The following is a 22,688-nucleotide window of genomic DNA, read 5'->3' on the forward strand; positions in this document are numbered from 1 at the left end:
TCGAGTCTCGGTCGGGCACACAGTTTTAATCTGCCAGGAATTTTCATATCAGCGCACACTCCGCTGCAGAGTGAAAATCTCATTCTGGAAACGTCCCCCAGGCTGTGGCTAAGCCATGTCTCCGCAATATCCTTTCTTTCAGGAGTGCTAGTTCTGCAAGTTTCGCAGGAGAGCTTCTGTAAAGTTAGGAAGGTAGGAGACGAGATACTGGCAGAAGTAAAGCTGTGAGTACCGGCCGTGAGTCGTGCTTCGGTAGCTCAGTTGGTAGAGCACTTGTCCGCGAAAGGCAAAGGTCCCGAGTTCGAGTCTCGGTCGGGCACACAGTTTTAATCTGCCAGGAATTTTCATATCAGCGCACACTCCGCTGCAGAGTGAAAATCTCATTCTGGAAACATCCCCCAGGCTGTGGCTAAGCCATGTCTCCGCAATATCCTTTCTTTCAGGAGTGCTAGTTCTGCAAGTTTCGCAGGAGAGCTTCTGTAAAGTTAGGAAGGTAGGAGACGAGGTGCTGGCAGAAGTAAAGCTGTGAGTACCGGGCGTGAGTCGTGCTTCGGTAGCTCAGTTGGTAGAGCGCTTGCCCGCGAAAGGCAAAGCTCCCGAGTTCGAGTCTCGGTCGGGCACACAGTTTTAATCTGCCAGGAAGTTTCATATCAGCGCACACTCCACTGCAGAGTGAAAATCTCATTCTGGAAACATCCCCCAGGCTGTGGCTAAGCCATGTCTCCGCAATATCCTTTCTTTCAGGAGTGCTAGTTCTGCAAGTTTCGCAGGAGAGCTTCTGTAAAGTTAGGAAGGTAGGAGACGAGGTGCTGCCAGAAGTAAAGCTGTGAGTACCGGGCGTGAGTCGTGCTTCGGTAGCTCAGTTGGTAGAGCGCTTGCCCGCGAAAGGCAAAGGTCCCGAGTTCGAGTCTCGGTCGGGCACACAGTTTTAATCTGCCAGGAAGTTTCATATCAGCGCACACTCCGCTGCAGAGTGAAAATCTCATTCTGGAAACATCCCCCAGGCTGTGGCTAAGCCATGTCTCCGCAATATCCTTTCTTTCAGGAGTGCTAGTTCTGCAAGTTTCGCAGGAGAGCTTCTGTAAAGTTAGGAAGGTAGGAGACGAGATACTGCCAGAAGTAAAGCTGTGAGTAGCGGGCGTGAGTCGTGCTTCGGTAGCTCAGATGGTAGAGCACTTGCCCGCGAAAGGCAAAGGTCCCGAGTTCGAGTCTCGGTCGGGCACACAGTTTTAATCTGCCAGGAATTTTCATATCAGCGCACACTCCGCTGCAGAGTGAAAATCTCATTCTGGAAACGTCCCCCAGGCTGTGGCTAAGCCATGTCTCCGCAATATCCTTTCTTTCAGGAGTGCTAGTTCTGCAAGTTTCGCAGGAGAGCTTCTGTAAAGTTAGGAAGGTAGGAGACGAGATACTGGCAGAAGTAAAGCTGTGAGTACCGGCCGTGAGTCGTGCTTCGGTAGCTCAGTTGGTAGAGCACTTGCCCGCGAAAGGCAAAGGTCCCGAGTTCGAGTCTCGGTCGGACACACAGTTTTAATCTGCCAGGAATTTTCATATCAGCGCACACTCCGCTGCAGAGTGAAAATCTCATTCTGGAAACGTCCCCCAGGCTGTGGCTAAGCCATGTCTCCGCAATATCCTTTCTTTCAGGAGTGCTAGTTCTGCAAGTTTCGCAGGAGAGCTTCTGTAAAGTTAGGAAGGTAGGAGACGAGATACTGGCAGAAGTAAAGCTGTGAGTACCGGCCGTGAGTCGTGCTTCGGTAGCTCAGTTGTTAGAGCACTTGCCCGCGAAAGGCAAAGGTCCCGAGTTCGAGTCTCGGTCGGACACACAGTTTTAATCTGCCAGGAATTTTCATATCAGCGCACACTCCGCTGCAGAGTGAAAATCTCATTCTGGAAACGTCCCCCAGGCTGTGGCTAAGCCATGTCTCCGCAATATCCTTTCTTTCAGGAGTGCTAGTTCTGCAAGTTTCGCAGGAGAGCTTCTGTAAAGTTAGGAAGGTAGGAGACGAGATACTGGCAGAAGTAAAGCTGTGAGTACCGGGCGTGAGTCGTGCTTCGGTAGCTCAGTTGGTAGAGCGCTTGCCCGCGAAAGGCAATGGTCCCGAGTTCGAGTCTCGGTCGGGCACACAGTTTTAATCTGCCAGGAAGTTTCATATCAGCGCACACTCCGCTGCAGAGTGAAAATCTCATTCTGGAAACATCCCCCAGGCTGTGGCTAAGCCATGTCTCCGCAATATCCTTTCTTTCAGGAGTGCTAGTTCTGCAAGTTTCGCAGGAGAGCTTCTGTAAAGTTAGGAAGGTAGGAGACGAGGTGCTGGCAGAAGTAAAGCTGTGAGTACCGGGCGTGAGTCGTGCTTCGGTAGCTCAGTTGGTAGAGCGCTTGCCCGCGAAAGGCAAAGGTCCCGAGTTCGAGTCTCGGTCGGGCACACAGTTTTAATCTGCCAGGAAGTTTCATATCAGCGCACACTCCGCTGCAGAGTGAAAATCTCATTCTGGAAACATCCCCCAGGCTGTGGCTAAGCCATGTCTCCGCAATATCCTTTCTTTCAGGAGTGCTAGTTCTGCAAGTTTCGCAGGAGAGCTTCTGTAAAGTTAGGAAGGTAGGAGACGAGATACTGCCAGAAGTAAAGCTGTGAGTAGCGGGCGTGAGTCGTGCTTCGGTAGCTCAGATGGTAGAGCACTTGCCCGCGAAAGGCAAAGGTCCCGAGTTCGAGTCTCGGTCGGGCACACAGTTTTAATCTGCCAGGAATTTTCATATCAGCGCACACTCCGCTGCAGAGTGAAAATCTCATTCTGGAAACGTCCCCCAGGCTGTGGCTAAGCCATGTCTCCGCAATATCCTTTCTTTCAGGAGTGCTAGTTCTGCAAGTTTCGCAGGAGAGCTTCTGTAAAGTTAGGAAGGTAGGAGACGAGATACTGGCAGAAGTAAAGCTGTGAGTACCGGCCGTGAGTCGTGCTTCGGTAGCTCAGTTGGTAGAGCACTTGCCCGCGAAAGGCAAAGGTCCCGAGTTCGAGTCTCGGTCGGACACACAGTTTTAATCTGCCAGGAATTTTCATATCAGCGCACACTCCGCTGCAGAGTGAAAATCTCATTCTGGAAACGTCCCCCAGGCTGTGGCTAAGCCATGTCTCCGCAATATCCTTTCTTTCAGGAGTGCTAGTTCTGCAAGTTTCGCAGGAGAGCTTCTGTAAAGTTAGGAAGGTAGGAGACGAGATACTGGCAGAAGTAAAGCTGTGAGTACCGGCCGTGAGTCGTGCTTCGGTAGCTCAGTTGGTAGAGCACTTGCCCGCGAAAGGCAAAGGTCCCGAGTTCGAGTCTCGGTCGGACACACAGTTTTAATCTGCCAGGAATTTTCATATCAGCGCACACTCCGCTGCAGAGTGAAAATCTCATTCTGGAAACGTCCCCCAGGCTGTGGCTAAGCCATGTCTCCGCAATATCCTTTCTTTCAGGAGTGCTAGTTCTGCAAGTTTCGCAGGAGAGCTTCTGTAAAGTTAGGAAGGTAGGAGACGAGATACTGGCAGAAGTAAAGCTGTGAGTACCGGCCGTGAGTCGTGCTTCGGTAGCTCAGTTGGTAGAGCACTTGCCCGCGAAAGGCAAAGGTCCCGAGTTCGAGTCTCGGTCGGACACACAGTTTTAATCTGCCAGGAAGTTTCATATCAGCGCACACTCCGCTGCAGAGTGAAAATCTCATTCTGGAAACATCCCCCAGGCTGTGGCTAAGCCATGTCTCCGCAATATCCTTTCTTTCAGGAGTGCTAGTTCTGCAAGTTTCGCAGGAGAGCTTCTGTAAAGTTAGGAAGGTAGGAGACGAGATACTGCCAGAAGTAAAGCTGTGAGTAGCGGGCGTGAGTCGTGCTTCGGTAGCTCAGATGGTAGAGCACTTGCCCGCGAAAGGCAAAGGTCCCGAGTTCGAGTCTCGGTCGGGCACACAGTTTTAATCTGCCAGGAATTTTCATATCAGCGCACACTCCGCTGCAGAGTGAAAATCTCATTCTGGAAACGTCCCCCAGGCTGTGGCTAAGCCATGTCTCCGCAATATCCTTTCTTTCAGGAGTGCTAGTTCTGCAAGTTTCGCAGGAGAGCTTCTGTAAAGTTAGGAAGGTAGGAGACGAGATACTGGCAGAAGTAAAGCTGTGAGTACCGGGCGTGAGTCGTGCTTCGGTAGCTCAGTTGGTAGAGCACTTGCGCGCGAAAGGCAAAGGTCCCGAGTTCGAGTCTCGGTCGGACACACAGTTTTAATCTGCCAGGAATTTTCATATCAGCGCACACTCCGCTGCAGAGTGAAAATCTCATTCTGGAAACGTCCCCCAGGCTGTGGCTAAGCCATGTCTCCGCAATATCCTTTCTTTCAGGAGTGCTAGTTCTGCAAGTTTCGCAGGAGAGCTTCTGTAAAGTTAGGAAGGTAGGAGACGAGATACTGGCAGAAGTAAAGCTGTGAGTACCGGCCGTGAGTCGTGCTTCGGTAGCTCAGTTGGTAGAGCACTTGCCCGCGAAAGGCAAAGGTCCCGAGTTCGAGTCTCGGTCGGACACACAGTTTTAATCTGCCAGGAATTTTCATATCAGCGCACACTCCGCTGCAGAGTGAAAATCTCATTCTGGAAACGTCCCCCAGGCTGTGGCTAAGCCATGTCTCCGCAATATCCTTTCTTTCAGGAGTGCTAGTTCTGCAAGTTTCGCAGGAGAGCTTCTGTAAAGTTAGGAAGGTAGGAGACGAGATACTGGCAGAAGTAAAGCTGTGAGTACCGGGCGTGAGTCGTGCTTCGGTAGCTCAGTTGGTAGAGCGCTTGCCCGCGAAAGGCAATGGTCCCGAGTTCGAGTCTCGGTCGGGCACACAGTTTTAATCTGCCAGGAAGTTTCATATCAGCGCACACTCCGCTGCAGAGTGAAAATCTCATTCTGGAAACATCCCCCAGGCTGTGGCTAAGCCATGTCTCCGCAATATCCTTTCTTTCAGGAGTGCTAGTTCTGCAAGTTTCGCAGGAGAGCTTCTGTAAAGTTAGGAAGGTAGGAGACGAGGTGCTGGCAGAAGTAAAGCTGTGAGTACCGGGCGTGAGTCGTGCTTCGGTAGCTCAGTTGGTAGAGCGCTTGCCCGCGAAAGGCAAAGGTCCCGAGTTCGAGTCTCGGTCGGGCACACAGTTTTAATCTGCCAGGAAGTTTCATATCAGCGCACACTCCGCTGCAGAGTGAAAATCTCATTCTGGAAACATCCCCCAGGCTGTGGCTAAGCCATGTCTCCGCAATATCCTTTCTTTCAGGAGTGCTAGTTCTGCAAGTTTCGCAGGAGAGCTTCTGTAAAGTTAGGAAGGTAGGAGACGAGATACTGCCAGAAGTAAAGCTGTGAGTAGCGGGCGTGAGTCGTGCTTCGGTAGCTCAGATGGTAGAGCACTTGCCCGCGAAAGGCAAAGGTCCCGAGTTCGAGTCTCGGTCGGGCACACAGTTTTAATCTGCCAGGAATTTTCATATCAGCGCACACTCCGCTGCAGAGTGAAAATCTCATTCTGGAAACGTCCCCCAGGCTGTGGCTAAGCCATGTCTCCGCAATATCCTTTCTTTCAGGAGTGCTAGTTCTGCAAGTTTCGCAGGAGAGCTTCTGTAAAGTTAGGAAGGTAGGAGACGAGATACTGGCAGAAGTAAAGCTGTGAGTACCGGCCGTGAGTCGTGCTTCGGTAGCTCAGTTGGTAGAGCACTTGCCCGCGAAAGGCAAAGGTCCCGAGTTCGAGTCTCGGTCGGACACACAGTTTTAATCTGCCAGGAATTTTCATATCAGCGCACACTCCGCTGCAGAGTGAAAATCTCATTCTGGAAACGTCCCCCAGGCTGTGGCTAAGCCATGTCTCCGCAATATCCTTTCTTTCAGGAGTGCTAGTTCTGCAAGTTTCGCAGGAGAGCTTCTGTAAAGTTAGGAAGGTAGGAGACGAGATACTGGCAGAAGTAAAGCTGTGAGTACCGGCCGTGAGTCGTGCTTCGGTAGCTCAGTTGGTAGAGCACTTGCCCGCGAAAGGCAAAGGTCCCGAGTTCGAGTCTCGGTCGGACACACAGTTTTAATCTGCCAGGAATTTTCATATCAGCGCACACTCCGCTGCAGAGTGAAAATCTCATTCTGGAAACGTCCCCCAGGCTGTGGCTAAGCCATGTCTCCGCAATATCCTTTCTTTCAGGAGTGCTAGTTCTGCAAGTTTCGCAGGAGAGCTTCTGTAAAGTTAGGAAGGTAGGAGACGAGATACTGGCAGAAGTAAAGCTGTGAGTACCGGCCGTGAGTCGTGCTTCGGTAGCTCAGTTGGTAGAGCACTTGCCCGCGAAAGGCAAAGGTCCCGAGTTCGAGTCTCGGTCGGACACACAGTTTTAATCTGCCAGGAAGTTTCATATCAGCGCACACTCCGCTGCAGAGTGAAAATCTCATTCTGGAAACATCCCCCAGGCTGTGGCTAAGCCATGTCTCCGCAATATCCTTTCTTTCAGGAGTGCTAGTTCTGCAAGTTTCGCAGGAGAGCTTCTGTAAAGTTAGGAAGGTAGGAGACGAGATACTGCCAGAAGTAAAGCTGTGAGTAGCGGGCGTGAGTCGTGCTTCGGTAGCTCAGATGGTAGAGCACTTGCCCGCGAAAGGCAAAGGTCCCGAGTTCGAGTCTCGGTCGGGCACACAGTTTTAATCTGCCAGGAATTTTCATATCAGCGCACACTCCGCTGCAGAGTGAAAATCTCATTCTGGAAACGTCCCCCAGGCTGTGGCTAAGCCATGTCTCCGCAATATCCTTTCTTTCAGGAGTGCTAGTTCTGCAAGTTTCGCAGGAGAGCTTCTGTAAAGTTAGGAAGGTAGGAGACGAGATACTGGCAGAAGTAAAGCTGTGAGTACCGGGCGTGAGTCGTGCTTCGGTAGCTCAGTTGGTAGAGCACTTGCGCGCGAAAGGCAAAGGTCCCGAGTTCGAGTCTCGGTCGGACACACAGTTTTAATCTGCCAGGAATTTTCATATCAGCGCACACTCCGCTGCAGAGTGAAAATCTCATTCTGGAAACGTCCCCCAGGCTGTGGCTAAGCCATGTCTCCGCAATATCCTTTCTTTCAGGAGTGCTAGTTCTGCAAGTTTCGCAGGAGAGCTTCTGTAAAGTTAGGAAGGTAGGAGACGAGATACTGGCAGAAGTAAAGCTGTGAGTACCGGCCGTGAGTCGTGCTTCGGTAGCTCAGTTGGTAGAGCACTTGCCCGCGAAAGGCAAAGGTCCCGAGTTCGAGTCTCGGTCGGACACACAGTTTTAATCTGCCAGGAATTTTCATATCAGCGCACACTCCGCTGCAGAGTGAAAATCTCATTCTGGAAACGTCCCCCAGGCTGTGGCTAAGCCATGTCTCCGCAATATCCTTTCTTTCAGGAGTGCTAGTTCTGCAAGTTTCGCAGGAGAGCTTCTGTAAAGTTAGGAAGGTAGGAGACGAGATACTGGCAGAAGTAAAGCTGTGAGTACCGGCCGTGAGTCGTGCTTCGGTAGCTCAGTTGGTAGAGCACTTGCCCGCGAAAGGCAAAGGTCCCGAGTTCGAGTCTCGGTCGGACACACAGTTTTAATCTGCCAGGAAGTTTCATATCAGCGCACACTCCGCTGCAGAGTGAAAATCTCATTCTGGAAGTCGTATAATTGTTTCTATAATCAAATTAGCATCCGACACTAACCATCATAAGCTAGACATTTGGCTTCCAACAATTACATGAAAGTGAAATGAATCGAGAATCACAAATTGTATTGTTTTTTTTTTTTTTGTACTGTATAGAACCGGGGACCTAGAAACGCTTCGCCCCGTTGTAGCCCTCAGTGGTTCACAACCCCATAACAGGCTACAGCAGTCCACTCACCCCACCGTCGCCCCACACCGAACCCAGGGTTATTGTGCCGTTCGCCGCCCCTCCCCCCACCCTCTCTCCGAGAACGTCTCTCACCAGCCAGGTGTAACCCCAATGTTTGCGTGGTAGAGCAATTACGGTGTACGCGTACGTGGAGAAAGTGAAGTCCAGCAATCGCCTACATAATGTAACTGAGGCGGAATAAGGGGAACCAGCCCGCATTAGCCGAGGCAGGAGGAAAACCGCCTTAAAAACCATCCACAGACTGGCCGGCTCACCTTACCTCGACACTAACCCGCCAGGCGTATTCGTGCCGGGGACCGGCACGCCTTCCCGCCCGGAAAGCAGTGCGTTAGACCGCACGGCTAACCAGGCGGGCAAGAATCACAAATACTTCAGTATGTAAACACTACTTCATGAAAGGCATAAAACGAGCTCAATAGATTTGGAGAGATTTAGTTGACTGCTTAATCTTACGAATTGAATAATATGATTTTGTAACAAACTCAACTAATTCACAAAGACAATGAAATTATCTGACACTACAGCCAGGATACGTACTGGCCTTCATGATTCACAGCTAGTTTATCACGAGAAACTCGTGAAAATTATGCCATGGGATACTAGCACCCCTCGAATGGACTGATAGCAAAGTCTTGCCAACGGGTAAACACTTCGAATAAGCGCAAATAAACGAAAACTCACCAACAACTGCAAACACGTCTTGTTGCTTCTAACCTCCTGCCATACCTGGCTCCTCGAACAAGACAAACTGCTTAAAAGCCTACCGCAATCAAGTACTCTGAAGCATCAGAGCGCTTATTGGCTCAAAGCTCCTGGAAGCCGTCAGAGGTGACCATGCTTCCTCCACACATCTCAAAAAGACAAATTCAAAGAATCTATGCAGTATCCATGGATACTGACTACAGAGACTCCTATATAAGTTATCACCAAAGGTTAAGTTCGCGAGTTACTGAATGAAAATTATTGGTAGATTGAAAGAGGCCGTTTAACAGACAAAACTTCTTCTCATCGCATTCCATACCTGTTCTTGGGTGACAAATCAGCGGCCCGAGCAGACCAGTCCCGAATATGTACTTCCCTCAAGGCGTTGGTGGTGTGAATTGTAGTGTGGAGACTGGAATACTCGAATTTCATTTGCTACCGTCATGAAGGGTATGAAAACCCGGTTTACCGTTTTTGACATATACAGTTACCTAAATAGTCTTGTTGTCGAATCCCACAACACCTCATGCTGTGACTCCGGGAGTTGTATGAGTCGAAAATCATTACTTCCTGTGACCTTTCACCAGGTCACCTGTGGACACGCTGGTGTCGATCTGACCTCCACAAACAGAGGCGAGACTTCTCCGAACACCACAGAATGCTGTCTCGGCTTACTGTGGCTCTAGACTATGCAAGTCGCCGCTGTGTGTGATACTGTGACAGCGGTAAACGACATACAACAATTCGAGACTCCACCCCAGGTTCCAGTAATCTGCTCCCGATGATTCATGCTGACGCCGTGCCCGTAAACTACTGCCGTATTTCAGATGTTGCCATCCGTATATCCATCAGAGCTAGTTAAATAATCTCGTGGTGTAGTCCTTTGGAGCTAATAAGTGCGGGACCTATAGCACAATCAGCTTAAGAGCTGATGCAGCCAAGTTGCTGACAAAAATAATATACAGGAAAATGGAAAAGGAAATTGAGAATCTCTAGATGATCAGCTTTGCTTCAGAAAAGGGAAAGGCGTAAGAGAGGCTGTTCTGGCTTTGCGCTTCATAATAAAAGCGAAACGGAAGAAAATTTAAGACACGTTCATAGGATTTGTCAACCTGGATGGAGCATTCGACAGTGCAAAATGGTGCAGGCAGTTAGAAATCTTAGAAAAGTAGGAATAAGCTACAGGGTAAGACTTGTAACACACAATACGTGCAAGAACCAAGAGGGAACTATAAGAATGGAAGACCGAAGAACGAAGTATTCGGATGAAAGGGATGTCAGGCAGATATGCGGTCTTTCGCCCCTACTGTCCAGTCTATATACCGTAGAAGCAATGACGGAAATAAAAGAAAGCTTCAAGACTGGGACTAAAATTCAGGGTAAAAGAATATCAATGACAACATTCGCTGATGACATTGCTATCGTCAGTGAAAGTGAAGAAGAAATATAGGGTGTTAAATGGAATGAACAGTCATTAGAACGGCATATGGACTGAGGATAAACTAGAAAAATACAAAAAAGAATGAGAGGTACCACAAATGAGAACAGTGGGAAATGTAATATCAAAATTGGTAGTCACAAAGTATACCAACTTAAGGAATTCTGCAACCTTGGAAGCAAAATAACCCATGACAGACGGATCAAGGAGGACATAAAATGCAAATGTGTGTGAATTCCTAAGGGATCAAACTGCTAAGGTCATCGGTCCCTTACACACTACTTAAACTAACTTATGCTAAGAACAACACAAACACCCATGATCGAGGGAGGACTCGAACCTCCGGCGGGAGATGCCGCGCAATCCGTGACATGTCGCCTCAAACCGCACGGCCACTCCGCGCGGCCATAAAATTCAGATTAACAATAGAAAAGAGGGCACTTCTGGCCAAGAGAAGTCTCCTGACACCAAACATAGATCTTAATTTGAGAAATAAATTTCTATATGGCAGTGAAACATGGACTGTGAGAAAATCAGAATAGGAGAGGATGGAAGCACTTTCGATATAGTGCTACAGAAGAATATTGGAAGTTATGTGGGTTGATAAGGTAAGTAATGAGGAGATTCTCCGCAAAATCGGCGAAGGAAGGAACTTAAGGATAACACCCATAAGTAGACAGGACATTTTAATACATAACGTAATTTCCATGGTACAAGAGGGGGCTCTAGGAGATAAAAGTTGTAGAGAGATACAGAGACTGTATTCATGCAACAAACAATAGAGGACGTAGGTTGCAAGTGCTTCTCTGAGATGGAAAGGTTGGTGCAGAGGAACGATAAGCAAAAAAAAAAAAAAAAAATGGAAAGCTGGACACACTGTCTTCCTCAGTCCATCTCATCAGCACCCTTTCTCTGGTCATTGCACTACAGTCAACTGTCTGTGCAATCTGTCGTTATGATGCTCCCATGCTCCTCACGCTAATGATTCGACCACTTTCGACCATTCTCAGAGTCTGCCCATGCAAATCCTCTGGGCATGCTCTGTTACGATCTGCTCTCAAAAGTTCCAGTAACATTAGATACACACAGTAGTCACAATGGCGCACGCCATTCTTCATGTGAATAAATGCTTTTGTCTGTATTGAAAATAATCCTCCACAGGGTTGAAATTTTAAAGAAACATATCCCTTAGGCACGCAAGTTCTGGAGTATGAGCCTGGTAGCATTGAGTCAAAGTATTCAAACTGAAAGCTAAACTCCGTCCAAACAGGCCATGAAGTCCCAACGGTACCAACCGGCCGCCGTGTCATCCTCAGACCTCAGGCGTCATTGGATGCGGATATGGAGGGGTATGTGGTCAGCACACCGCTCTCCCGGCCGTATGTCAGTTTACGAGACCGGAGCCTCTGCTTCTCAATCAAGTAGCTCCTCAGTTTGCCTCACATGGTGCAAAACTTTCCGTTTCCATCAGTGTGTTTTCGTAAAACCAAAGACGCTTTCCATCTTCATGAAGGCGCCTGTGCTGAACACGCTTTCAATGCACAAGTAACGCCCTTCCGTGACTCGGTGAAGGCGCCTTCCGTCAGTGTCCCACGTTTTACGGCGAGTCTCAGGCGGAAACAACAGTAGAGCCGCACCGCTGTTCACACACAACAAAGTGGATCACGCAAACATGGTGCACGAGCGGGGCTTTCAGGCGGAAACAAAAGCCCACACGTGTGCCCTACAGACAGCTGCACGCCCCACTGGGTATAAAGCCCATTCCTGCAGATCAGGCATCATTCGTTCTCTCGACAAGCTATCTCGAAGTAACCATCACCCAGCAGCCATGGCGAGCAAATCAGCGTTGCTTCTCACACTCCTCATCGCCGTTTCACAGGTAACGACCTGAGGAATTTATTGCAGGTTTCAAATATCGTCTACTTAGTAGTGTACAAACTAACGAACTTGGTAACGAGCTACACTACACATTTCAACTGTCACGAGTATAATCACCTACAACTACTGCTATGTTATTCATAGTTTTTTTGTTCCAATGTCCGCCCCCGGTAGCTGAGTGGTCAGCGCGGCAGAATGTCAATCCTAAGGGCCCAGGATCGATTCCCAGTTGGGTCGGAGATTTTCTTCACTCAGGGTCTGGGTGTTGTGTTATCCTAATCATCATCATTTCATCCCCATCGACAAGCAAGTCACCGAAGAGGCGTCAAATCTAAAAGACTTGTACCCGGCAAACGGTCTAGCAGACGGGAGGCCCTACTCATACGACATTTATTTTGTTTGTTCCAATTTCCATGTAAGAGTATTTTGGCTGTTAGGTGTCTTACGGAAAACGTGATTCTCTGTGAGTTTGTCCATATACACTGAGATGACAAAAGTCATGGGTTACCTTTTAATAACGTGTCGGACCTCCTTTCCCCCGGCGTAGTGCAGCAGCCCGACGTGACATGAACTCAACAAGTCTTTGAAAGTCCCCGGTGGAAATATTGGGCCATGTTGCCTTCGTAACAGCCATAAACACGGAAGCGTCGCCCGTGCAAGATTCTGTGCACGGAATGACCTCTCCATTATGTCCAATAAGTGTTCGGTGGGATTCATATCGGGGAATCAGGGTGGCCAAATCACTCTCTTGATTTGTCCAGAATGCTCTTCAAACCAGTCGCTAACGACTGTGACCCGGTGACATAATGCGTGGTCGCCCATAAAAATTCAATCGTTGTTTGGGAACATGAAATTCGTGAATGGCTGTAAATGGTCTCCAAGTAGCCGGACGTAACTATTAATAGTCAAGAATCGATTCAGTAGGACCAGAGAACCCAGTCCATTGCATGTGAAAGCAGCCCATACGATTAGGGAGGCATCACCAGCGTTGACAACCTGAGTTCGTACGATATTGCATTCCCTGTCTTACTCCGAACTACTATTCAGTTCCTTCGGAAATGTATGCACATCCTAATGAACTTGGCATCGTAATTTGGAATAACACAGGCACAGTAATATCTTATTTATCCCCCGACACCGGGCTAGCGACTTTCAAGTAAAATTTCTCCCCTGTGCGGGAATATACATAATGGGTGTACGAGTACAGGTTTTCGACACATGGTTGACGACATTCGGAAGTTTGGATCAGACCGTGAGTCGTGCTCGGATAGCTGAATGGTAAGGCGGCCGCTCGCGATAAGCGGAAAATCCGGATTCGAGTCCGGGTCTGATACAAATTTTCATTTTCGTTATTCCATTATACAGCTGATGGTTGTCCATATTCGCAACTGCTAATACATTTCATGTACCTAGTCCATGGCTTCATGGGATCTGCGCCACACTCAAACCCTGTTATCAACTCTTAACTGGAATCGGAACCCAACTGACCGGGTTACGATTTTCCAGTCGTCTGGGGTCCAACCGATATGGTCACGAGCCCAGGAGAGGCGCTGCAGGCGACGTCGTGCTGTTAGGAAAGGCACTGCCGTCGGATGTCTGCTGCCACAGCCCATTAAGGCCAAATTCTGCCGCATTGTCCTAACGGATGTGTTTGTCGTACGTCCCACATTGATTTCTGAGGTTACTTCACGGCAGTGTTGCTTGTCTGTTAGCACTGACAACACTGCGCAAACACTGTTGCTCTCGGTAGTTAAGTAAAGAGCGTCGGCCACTGCGTCGACCGGGGTGAGAGGTAATGCCTGAAATTTGGTATTCTTGGCACACTCTTGACACTAAGATCTCAGGATATTGAATTCCCTAACGATTTCCGAAACGTAATGTCCAACTACCAGTCCGCATTCAAAGTTTAACTCCCGTCGTGCAGCCGTAATCATGCCATAAACCTTCCTGAGTGAATAACCTGAGTACAAATGACAGCTCCGCCAATGCATTGCCTTCATTTGCCTTGTATACGCGATATACGGCTATCTGCATATGTGCATATCGCTAACCCATGACTTTTGTCTCCTCAATGTATATCTCGTCACACCTATCGCATAAGTAGTAGTTTATCATTTATTTTCAACTTTGTTAGTTACACAGTTATTTCCAATGCCGTTTTAAGCTTTTCTCTTACTTTGTTCTTCACGACTGTAAGGGGTGAAACATATTTCCCTGATTCGAAAATTTCACGTGAACAAGTACATCACGTATGGCTTTCTCGGTAGGTGCCGAAGTATCAGGTTACAAATCCAAAGCTCCTTGAATTATTTAAATGTTTAGTGTTTGTTCTCCAGCTTAAGGTGTCCCGTAGGATGTCGCGCTCGAATACTCATGAAACGAGTCATATTTTTCAGTTTCAAGTGTAATCAACTACGTGTTCACTTCTGCCAACGACTTTCGTAATAAAGCAATTTATCATTTCGCTTACATCGATCGCATTATGAAACGTCTCGCACTTCCAAAATAAAAAGTGACAAATTGATCTTAATAATATTCTATTGTACAGCTGTGGGACAGTGTTGTACCCAGAGGAGAGTGTACCTAGGAGCAAATAATGTTTTTTGGTTCGGTTCTTCAGTCTAGTGATTTTAGAATCACATGAAGGAACTCCCACTAAGAGATCGCCATAAGCAGTTCCTGCCATTGTCTAGAGTTTTTGTTGTCGTTAGAGATAAGGTTGTGTTTGTGCAGCGTTTGTAAAAACTTGAAGTTCTTCACGTTTAAGTGCAGTGTAATATTTGAAAGCTATTTCAAATATGATTTTTAATTCTTCAGTAACAGAATTTTGTGACAAGTAAAATTCTACATCTTTTTAAAACTAGTTACGTAACATGTGGGCGGTTACAGCCATACTTCGTCGGCTGCGCACCATCTTCTACCTGGAAGACGAAATCTTTTACCACGTAACATGGCATAGTTGTCAGTCAAGTTGGTTTCGTTGATGTCGTGTCTTGAAAACGTAAATTTCTGTTAGTTTCATATATCTTCAATTTCAAAATGTATTAAACTTGTAATTGGTTTCTGATAATGCTTCCCCTTAGTTTAATTGCACTAGCTGCACTCTGCAGTAGAGTGCAGGAGCATGGGGGAATTTGGTGCAGCGGATAAAATAAAGCAGTCAATATGTCTTTAACTGTGACAGCCAGTCTCATCTGATCGGTGCTGTCATATGATGCTTAGTTACACAAGTAAACATGCAAAACTCAGGAACAGTTACTGGCCAATTGGCGGCGCAAGAAGGAGGAGTGTGTTTTGTCTTCGTTTCATCTTATACTTGATTTGGAGTTTCTAAGAGGTAAGACATTTCCTGTTATACTAAAACACGACTTATTATGGCTGTCTCTGCCCATTAACACGCAGGTTTATATATTATTTCTCTTAAGCAAAAATAGCGTGTGGGACTGTACCTTTATACAAGCCATACTTGTTGACGCACAGAAACAGAGTGCAGCAAACGTAACACTACGTAGAAAAATAAAACTAAACATGGAAGGTTCAAAATCGATTTAGCTAATCATGTTTAAGACTACCTAAGCCATTTTATTGGCTGACAGCTCACGATTCAGTAAAAATGGCTTACAATAATACAAAAGCTAATAACGTAGCATACAATTTTTATAAAAGCAAAGTCTGGAAAAGACTGGTATTATTTATTTCTTAAGCGTCATCCACGAATTACCTGAAGATAGCCAGAAAGAACTAGTTCAGGCCGGCCGGAGTGGCCGAGCGGTTCTAGGCGCTAAATCTGGAACCACGCGACCGCTACGGTGGCAGGTTCGAATCCTGCTTCGGGCATGGATGTGTGTGATGTCCTTAGGTTAGTTAGGTTTAAGTAGTTCTAAGTTCTAGGGGACTGATGACCACAGCAGTTAAGTCCCATAGTGCTCAGAGCCATTTTAACCATATTGAACTAGTTCAGACAGAATAACATCTTTCACTATAGAACCCTTATGTATCTATTTTGATAGTCTGAAGAACATTTTTTCAAAATATAAATTCAAAGAAAACAGAGTTTTTAATGTAGAATGTGGAATAACTAAAGTTCAGAAACCACCAAAACAGCTTGACCCAAAGGAACCGAACATTTTGGATCGCGAATTTCTTGGGAAAGAGGTAAAAAAAGTGACAATAGTTTGAGCGTCCAGCGCTTTCGGAACTTATTTTCCTTCTTTGGCTGTTTTCTCTGGGAAAAGAATGACATCAACCTTGAGTCAAAGCGGACCTGTTGGTGCAATTTACAGGTGTTCTCACGATGACTAGAGTAATGAAGACATTTCCTTTGATTAATTACATTTCAAATGTTTTGTAAGAGCTTCAAAGAACGATCTTACTGTAATAGTGTTAGATAATCACTCAACTCTTCAGAATTTCGGGTTTTGCAAGAAAAATGAAATAACAATACCAACAATGGCACCACATACATTTCAAAGGTTCCAGCCATTGGACCTAACTTTCTTCGGTACCCTGAAAAACGCCTTAAGCAGAGAAAAAGATGAATATGCTAAATCTCGAGGAAACATAAAAGTTACTACCTACAAACTGGCGAAACTATTCAGTATAGTTTACATGAAAGTTGTGCCAATGGAGAAGGCCGAATCTGTATTTAGAAGTGCAGGAAGTTTTCCATTAAACTACAAAAGATTTTGTTCTGAAGAAATAGAAAACGATAAAATTACTCCGGCGTTGCCAAGTCTGTTGTCCATAGCATATGTTGAATGAGAATTCTGACCATGTTGCAAACTTGCCAAACACAACATCAGATTTCAAACTTTGTCATCAGCCAATGGGCCTACAAGTTATTGTACGGGAAATATCACCGATACCTTACCAATAAATTAAAATCATTCCCTGTGGCAGTTCACCCTATAAGACGAGTACAATGACGGAATGCAATGATGTCATGATCATCAAGTTTCTTTTTCTAAAACGAGTAGCTGCGCATTTATGGTTTTAAAATATGTTACAATAAACACATGCAGCTAATGCCATACGAAAATTGGAGCCTATGGATATTATAGAATACAGGTTACAGTCAAAGTGTCTTTGGTGTGCCAAATTTCCCCACTTTCCCCTAATAATGTAACCTACAATGACTGATAAGACCTTATTGACTGCAACGCTTTAAAATTTTAGTAGAATATTTGTTCGTAGATACATGACCGTGTTGTACCTTGTAACATGTTTTTGCGAGAGGAAAAACCACAATTTTCCGGAGTAACTTTATTAATTTCAGAAAAAGACTGCAGCACGTAGAAGGTGAATGCCATCATTTAAAAATTTATGGGTCCCAAGGTACAACAATCTCCCTTACTTTGTAAATTAGTCGCCGGATTGATGACTGAAATTAGCTAAGACAGTTGGAAAGTGTGTAATACGGGTTGCAATATTTGATTATAATTTACTATGTACAGGGTGTCAGTTGGGTTATGTTTAGATTAGAGAGATTCTTTTTTCCTATATTCGAGACGTTGCCTGGCCGAGAGGACGCGCAGTCTTTTCAGTTTGCCTTCGTATGTATATGTTTCTATCGATTTACTTTTGATTTTCGCAACCTCAATTCACCTGCCACTGTACTGACAAATAGAATTATGTTTTGCAATTCGGGGTTCTTCTGACACTTTATCTATCTGGTCAGTTATACTTGCAGCTTTTGCACGTTATCGTTTAGTAGTTTGCAAAGTTGTGGAACACGTCTGTAACCAAGAAAACACTAGCCATAATCTGTCTGGCAGATGATAGTCATCTTAACCTTCATTAAGCGCAGGGATATCTGCTCCCACATACTGATTACTCTAGTTTCATTTCTAACACGAAACAGTAGACACATGGTTCTCCCACAGTAATAAATCAGCGGACAGAAAAAGGTTTTACTTTTTATTTCCTTAATGGTCCAAACATTGCTCAAAAAAATACATTTTCGTATTTACTTTTCTTCATCATTTAACTGATCGTCCATTAAACCTGAACTTGTACAAAGTTTCCTCATTCTGCATATAGTTATTGGTGATACGCCTAAAACAGCAGCTGTTTCATGGACCTTCAATGAGCGATCGTCAACTGCCACTTTCTCTATGTTTTCATCTGTTCTTCAACAAAAGGCATTTTGCATTGAGCTGTTCATTTCTTAACTGTTGATAATGGTGGAGAAGATTCTTTTCAATCTCTCATTAACTTTGGATGAATATCCCTCGACGATAAAATACCTCAAATAAAGAATTATGTAGTGGGACGACATCCAAGTTTATCCATTCGAAAGAAAGACCAACAGCATAGTTGTTCATATACCCGCACAAAGAATGATTCCTCAGTTCAGACCGCCACTTGCCTTACGTCATCGTATCACCATTACTACAGATTTTATTCACATCAGTTTCAGCTCCCGGCTAGCTCTAAAACGCTTTCATTTTTGTGAATTGACACCGTGCAACGTAAAGCAAACGTTAAGACACTGGACTCGCATTCTGATTGGAGCTCAGTTTCGTAACCGGACATGACGATTTGGGAATTTCGTTTCGGGTAAATGCTTAGACGATTGTAGTGCAAGACGAAATTCCGTTGAAAGAGTTCACTGACGGGCCTATTAAGAACTTCATTTCATTTCAAACACAGTCGCATTGTATGTGATAATCATAATCGGTTTCGGCCAATATTGCCTGTCTTCAGGTGCTGCTGGCCATCGACAGAATTCAATGATTAGGCATCCTACGTAATGAATGTTTTGTTCACTGAATGCTGCCAATGACCAATAACAACGGAAGATAGACAATGTTAGCCGAAATCGTTTAGATTAATATAATGTGATTGTATCTGAAATAAAAAAGAAAGCTTAGACATTTCATTTAAAAAGAACTGCTTCACCAATAGATGCGTGTACACAGTCTCTAATGACATCGTCACTGAGAGTAGCTTAAACCCTAATATCCGTCAATTCGTTCTTGTACCTGTCCATATGTTCTGGCAGGAATTCGTTTACTTCGTACACTGGCAACAACGCGCTGTCCATATGTTCTAGCAGGAATTCTTTTATTTCGTACACTGGCAACAAACCACTATTACCCCACTGATTCACAGTATAATCATACAAAATGTCAATAGATATCCGTACAGTCGTGTTCTGCACGGAAGATGGCATTCCGGACAATGGACAACCCGTCAACGACAACGTCAGGGGTAATGTTTGCTAAGTAGTCCCACATCCACAATGGCTGTGTATACAGTCACAGACGGTGCAGTATGGCTGAAAGAAGACGCCTACCACACTCTCTGTGGTGGAGGGCAATAAGTAGAATGGAAGCAGGACAGTCGCAAACTGATGTGACCCGAAAGCTTAATGTAAATCGTTCTTTTGTTTCCCGCATGTGGCGACAATTTATAGAGACCAAAATTGTATCCCGAAGACCAGGGCAGGGCCGACCACGTGTGATACCAAAGAGGACCGTTATTTGTAAGGCACGACAGTACCGCTTTAGTACTGCACGGCAACTGGCATCTGGCCTCGCAGCATCCATTGGACATGTTGTATCGAGACAAACGATGTACAGAAGGTTTCGGCAGAGTAGCCTTTATATTCGGAGATCTTCTGTATGTGTATCTCTGATGCGTCTTCACAGAAGGGAACGTTTAGAGTGGAATCGTCAACATGCCACCTGGACTGTCGAAGAGTGGGCCAGGGTTATTTCCGCAGATGAATCTCGATTTGGTCTGGAGCGTGATTCTCGACGCATTCCCATGCGATACGATTTCGTTATCGAAACAAAGTGGAAAGAGACCGATATCGAAGAAGATCCTTAATGGTGTGAGCAGGGATTATGTTGACCACACGAATACCTCTTCACGAAATTGTACGGGTGAATCAGCAAGGTTTAAGTGTTTTCAGGTACCGCGTCGAGATCTTTGGACCTCACGTGCCGTTGTTGCGAGGTGCTGTGGGCCCAGACTTCATATTTATAGACGATAATGCTCGAACTCATAGAGCACAGGTGGTTGATGTTTTCTTGGAAACGAAAGATACTGTATGCATGGCTTGGCCTGCTCGCTCGCCCTATTTAAATCCCATAGCACGTATCTGTGTTGCGCTAGGGAGACAGGTTGCATCACGTCAGCACCCACCAACCACTCTCCAAGACTTGCGAGCAGCTCTGCAGGAAGAATGGGCGTTATTATCTCAACGTGAGACTGATGACATCACTCACAGCATGCCCCGTCTTTGTCAGGCCTGTATTGCAACCAGAGGTGGTAACATCCCATGTGCAACACATTAACCAGTTGTCGTAATGCGTATGCAGACCCATTAAGTTGTAAAAAAACGAAGAACGATTTTTTCTAGCGTTATACATGCTGCAGTTGTTTACGTTCTGTGTTCTCTACATCTTTTCCACTTTATTGCCACATGTTTGTTGCAAAATAAACGCAACCTTGCAAAATTTCCATTTGTTGCTTTGATTTTGGACACCAGTTAATACTGACTGTATCATCCTACTAGTAAAAATGGAGCACATATTCACGTCAGTAAGCTAATAAGTCTCTGGTTTTCCTTCTGTCGTTCTAAATCAATTCATAAGAGTTCAATTACTCCATTTGAAAGACATTTGAAAGATGCAAAAAGAAATCATTTCTTTTTGCAGGCCGCTCCTCAGGGACAGGTGCAGGACGCCGCCCCCCAGCAGAGTAACTCCTCGACCTCCGCTACTGGCTCCAACTCCGACACCTCATCCTCTGGAAGTGGCGGCAGCGGCAGCGACAGCAGCGGCGCTCAGTCCGGCGGTGGGTCGTCCAGCTCACAGACCCCGAGCGTCGTCTTCCCTCATCTCAGCAACTTGTTGCCGCAGTTCAACTTTAGTGGCTCTCCCTCTACCGCCAGTGCCCAGAATCCAATAGCCGCCATCATCTCCTTCATCCCGAACGCCATCAACACGGAGCGCGAGCGAGTCAGCAGCGCCGTGAACCAGCTGGTGTCTGAGCAGGTGGGCGCTGCCACCGACTCCATCAGTGCGGCGGCGCAGACCGGCGGACAGCTCATGTCCAACGGCATCAAGGTCATCGCCTCCTGGCCCACCTTCTGGGCGAACCTACTGGGTTGAAGTGACTTCTCAGCGTCAGTAAAATGCTTCGTAAGAGTCTTGTTTTTAAGTTTTGTATCATTCGGGTAACTGCGTAACGTTATCTGTAGAGTAGATCTTACAGTAAAACTCGCCTCCCTGTCCCCTTAAACTATTAACATCTGTAAATAATGTTACTTCATTCAAAAGCGGCGTTAACATGTTAATATTGTAAGCAACTCATTTGTTACAACGGTTTGTACAATACTTTGCTGTTTCAATTCGGGTATAGAGCATATACAACTAAAACCAACGTACTTCAACATTGTGTTTCCGTTTCATATCGTGTTAATGTAAATTCTTTTAATAAAAATATACAAAATATTACTATTTTTCTGCTTTAAACTATACCTTCACCTTGGAGAATGCCATGTTGTCTGGTACAGCACTGAATATTTTCGATCAGAGTGTGTTGCACTGATTTTAGAATTCTTCCTCTCTTTACGGACCAAGGTGCCTCCGTGAAACATCCCAAAGTGTTCTCCATGCACTCTTCTTATAAATTTGGATGTCATTGCCTTCTTCCGGCCTGTGATGACGCGTAAAGTACGCACCCGATTCATATGGTCGAGTGCTTTCACAGTGAGATGTTTGTGCTAGTATGCTTACGGAAATAAAATGCACTTTTCATAACTTTTCTTACTACACTTTTATCTTTCCAGCAACCTTACGCGTTGTCAAAGGCAGAGTTATGTCAGTCATATAAATATGTTCATTAGATACACTGTATCACGTCAACATTCTCGATCACGAGACGAAAATGTTGACGTGATACAATCTACCCAATTAACAATTTTATATCACTGACTTTGAAGATGACGTAACGTCGAAACGCGTAACTTTGTCGGAAAACAAAAAGCGTGGTGAAGACGTATGAAAAGTTATCAAAAGTGCATCCAAATGGACGCACCGTCTCACAACATTTTCATGCAAGATGCAGAAATAAAAAAAATAAATTAAGGGGGAGAAATGTGTTAGCGGAAGGCTGTACCCTTTAACATTCCCATTCGACGGACGGAACGCCACCAACATGCCTTCTCTCCATGAGTAATTTTTTTCTTTTTTTATATTATGTCTGCCCTCTGAGTTACTGCAACAGGTTGTGAATACCTGCCGTACAGAATATATAACAACAGTGATGCTGTTTAGTTTCTAATTTCAACGTAAATGTGGCTGAAACAGAAATTTGCGTCAGAACCAAAGCTATAAAGTAAAAATAGGTGTAAAATTACTGAAGAAAGTTAGGAAACCTACAGGACCACCACCACCAAAATTACGACAGTGTTCCACATTGTGTCCATGAAATGCAATGTACGTCTAATTTCATAAGCTTTTTACAGTTACACAAACACTCTACTTTTAGTTCATCTGATGGTAGTTGTCTGCTTAAAGAAGAGTGCCTTATATGAGTACTGTGAAAGAGAGAGTTAAGATGTTACAGATACACTTAGGTGTCTATAAGTCGGTTAAATTTATAGCAGGTTTCATAGAAGACAGAATTACCAGAATTCTCCACTGAATGCGTTGCGGCAGTTCCTCAGGTCATCAGTATCATCATCCAGGGCGTAGACGGCTTTCATCTCGACGAGGGCCCTTGTCCGCTCTCTGAAATGCGCCCATGAAATTTTAAAGTGTTACTATAATTTATGCATCTGTGATGAAAGTGTTTTGGCGTTATG

The 22,688-nt window shown here is 45.7% G+C and overlaps 1 protein-coding gene and 15 non-coding genes across 16 annotated transcripts; all 16 read left to right on the top strand.

Moving 5' to 3' along the window:
* Nucleotides 1-847: 847 nt before the first annotated feature.
* Trnas-cga lies at nt 848-922 on the top strand. The gene has a single exon. It is a non-coding gene; the product is annotated as a tRNA-Ser (tRNA).
* A 528-nt stretch (nt 923-1,450) lies between these two features.
* Nucleotides 1,451-1,525, top strand: Trnas-cga. Its single transcript has one exon. It is a non-coding gene; the product is annotated as a tRNA-Ser (tRNA).
* A 526-nt stretch (nt 1,526-2,051) lies between these two features.
* Nucleotides 2,052-2,126, top strand: Trnas-cga. The gene has a single exon. It is a non-coding gene; the product is annotated as a tRNA-Ser (tRNA).
* A 226-nt stretch (nt 2,127-2,352) lies between these two features.
* Nucleotides 2,353-2,427, top strand: Trnas-cga. Its single transcript has one exon. It is a non-coding gene; the product is annotated as a tRNA-Ser (tRNA).
* A 528-nt stretch (nt 2,428-2,955) lies between these two features.
* On the top strand, nt 2,956-3,030 carry Trnas-cga. The gene has a single exon. It is a non-coding gene; the product is annotated as a tRNA-Ser (tRNA).
* Nucleotides 3,031-3,256: 226 nt separating this feature from the next.
* Nucleotides 3,257-3,331, top strand: Trnas-cga. Its single transcript has one exon. It is a non-coding gene; the product is annotated as a tRNA-Ser (tRNA).
* A 226-nt stretch (nt 3,332-3,557) lies between these two features.
* Trnas-cga lies at nt 3,558-3,632 on the top strand. Its single transcript has one exon. It is a non-coding gene; the product is annotated as a tRNA-Ser (tRNA).
* Nucleotides 3,633-4,460: 828 nt separating this feature from the next.
* Trnas-cga lies at nt 4,461-4,535 on the top strand. Its single transcript has one exon. It is a non-coding gene; the product is annotated as a tRNA-Ser (tRNA).
* A 225-nt stretch (nt 4,536-4,760) lies between these two features.
* On the top strand, nt 4,761-4,835 carry Trnas-cga. Its single transcript has one exon. It is a non-coding gene; the product is annotated as a tRNA-Ser (tRNA).
* Nucleotides 4,836-5,061: 226 nt separating this feature from the next.
* On the top strand, nt 5,062-5,136 carry Trnas-cga. Its single transcript has one exon. It is a non-coding gene; the product is annotated as a tRNA-Ser (tRNA).
* Nucleotides 5,137-5,664: 528 nt separating this feature from the next.
* On the top strand, nt 5,665-5,739 carry Trnas-cga. Its single transcript has one exon. It is a non-coding gene; the product is annotated as a tRNA-Ser (tRNA).
* A 226-nt stretch (nt 5,740-5,965) lies between these two features.
* On the top strand, nt 5,966-6,040 carry Trnas-cga. The gene has a single exon. It is a non-coding gene; the product is annotated as a tRNA-Ser (tRNA).
* A 226-nt stretch (nt 6,041-6,266) lies between these two features.
* On the top strand, nt 6,267-6,341 carry Trnas-cga. The gene has a single exon. It is a non-coding gene; the product is annotated as a tRNA-Ser (tRNA).
* Nucleotides 6,342-7,169: 828 nt separating this feature from the next.
* On the top strand, nt 7,170-7,244 carry Trnas-cga. Its single transcript has one exon. It is a non-coding gene; the product is annotated as a tRNA-Ser (tRNA).
* Nucleotides 7,245-7,470: 226 nt separating this feature from the next.
* Nucleotides 7,471-7,545, top strand: Trnas-cga. The gene has a single exon. It is a non-coding gene; the product is annotated as a tRNA-Ser (tRNA).
* A 4,199-nt stretch (nt 7,546-11,744) lies between these two features.
* Nucleotides 11,745-21,336, top strand: LOC124796358 (putative protein TPRXL). The gene is made up of 2 exons (XM_047260513.1): nt 11,745-11,870; nt 20,536-21,336. The coding sequence occupies exons 1-2, from the start codon at nt 11,820-11,822 to the stop codon at nt 20,989-20,991; spliced, it is 507 nt and encodes a 168-aa protein (XP_047116469.1). The 5' UTR covers nt 11,745-11,819; the 3' UTR covers nt 20,992-21,336.
* Nucleotides 21,337-22,688: the final 1,352 nt, after the last annotated feature.

The sequence above is a fragment of the Schistocerca piceifrons genome, chromosome 4 (assembly GCF_021461385.2).
Source record: "Schistocerca piceifrons isolate TAMUIC-IGC-003096 chromosome 4, iqSchPice1.1, whole genome shotgun sequence".
Lineage (NCBI taxonomy): Eukaryota > Metazoa > Arthropoda > Insecta > Orthoptera > Acrididae > Schistocerca > Schistocerca piceifrons.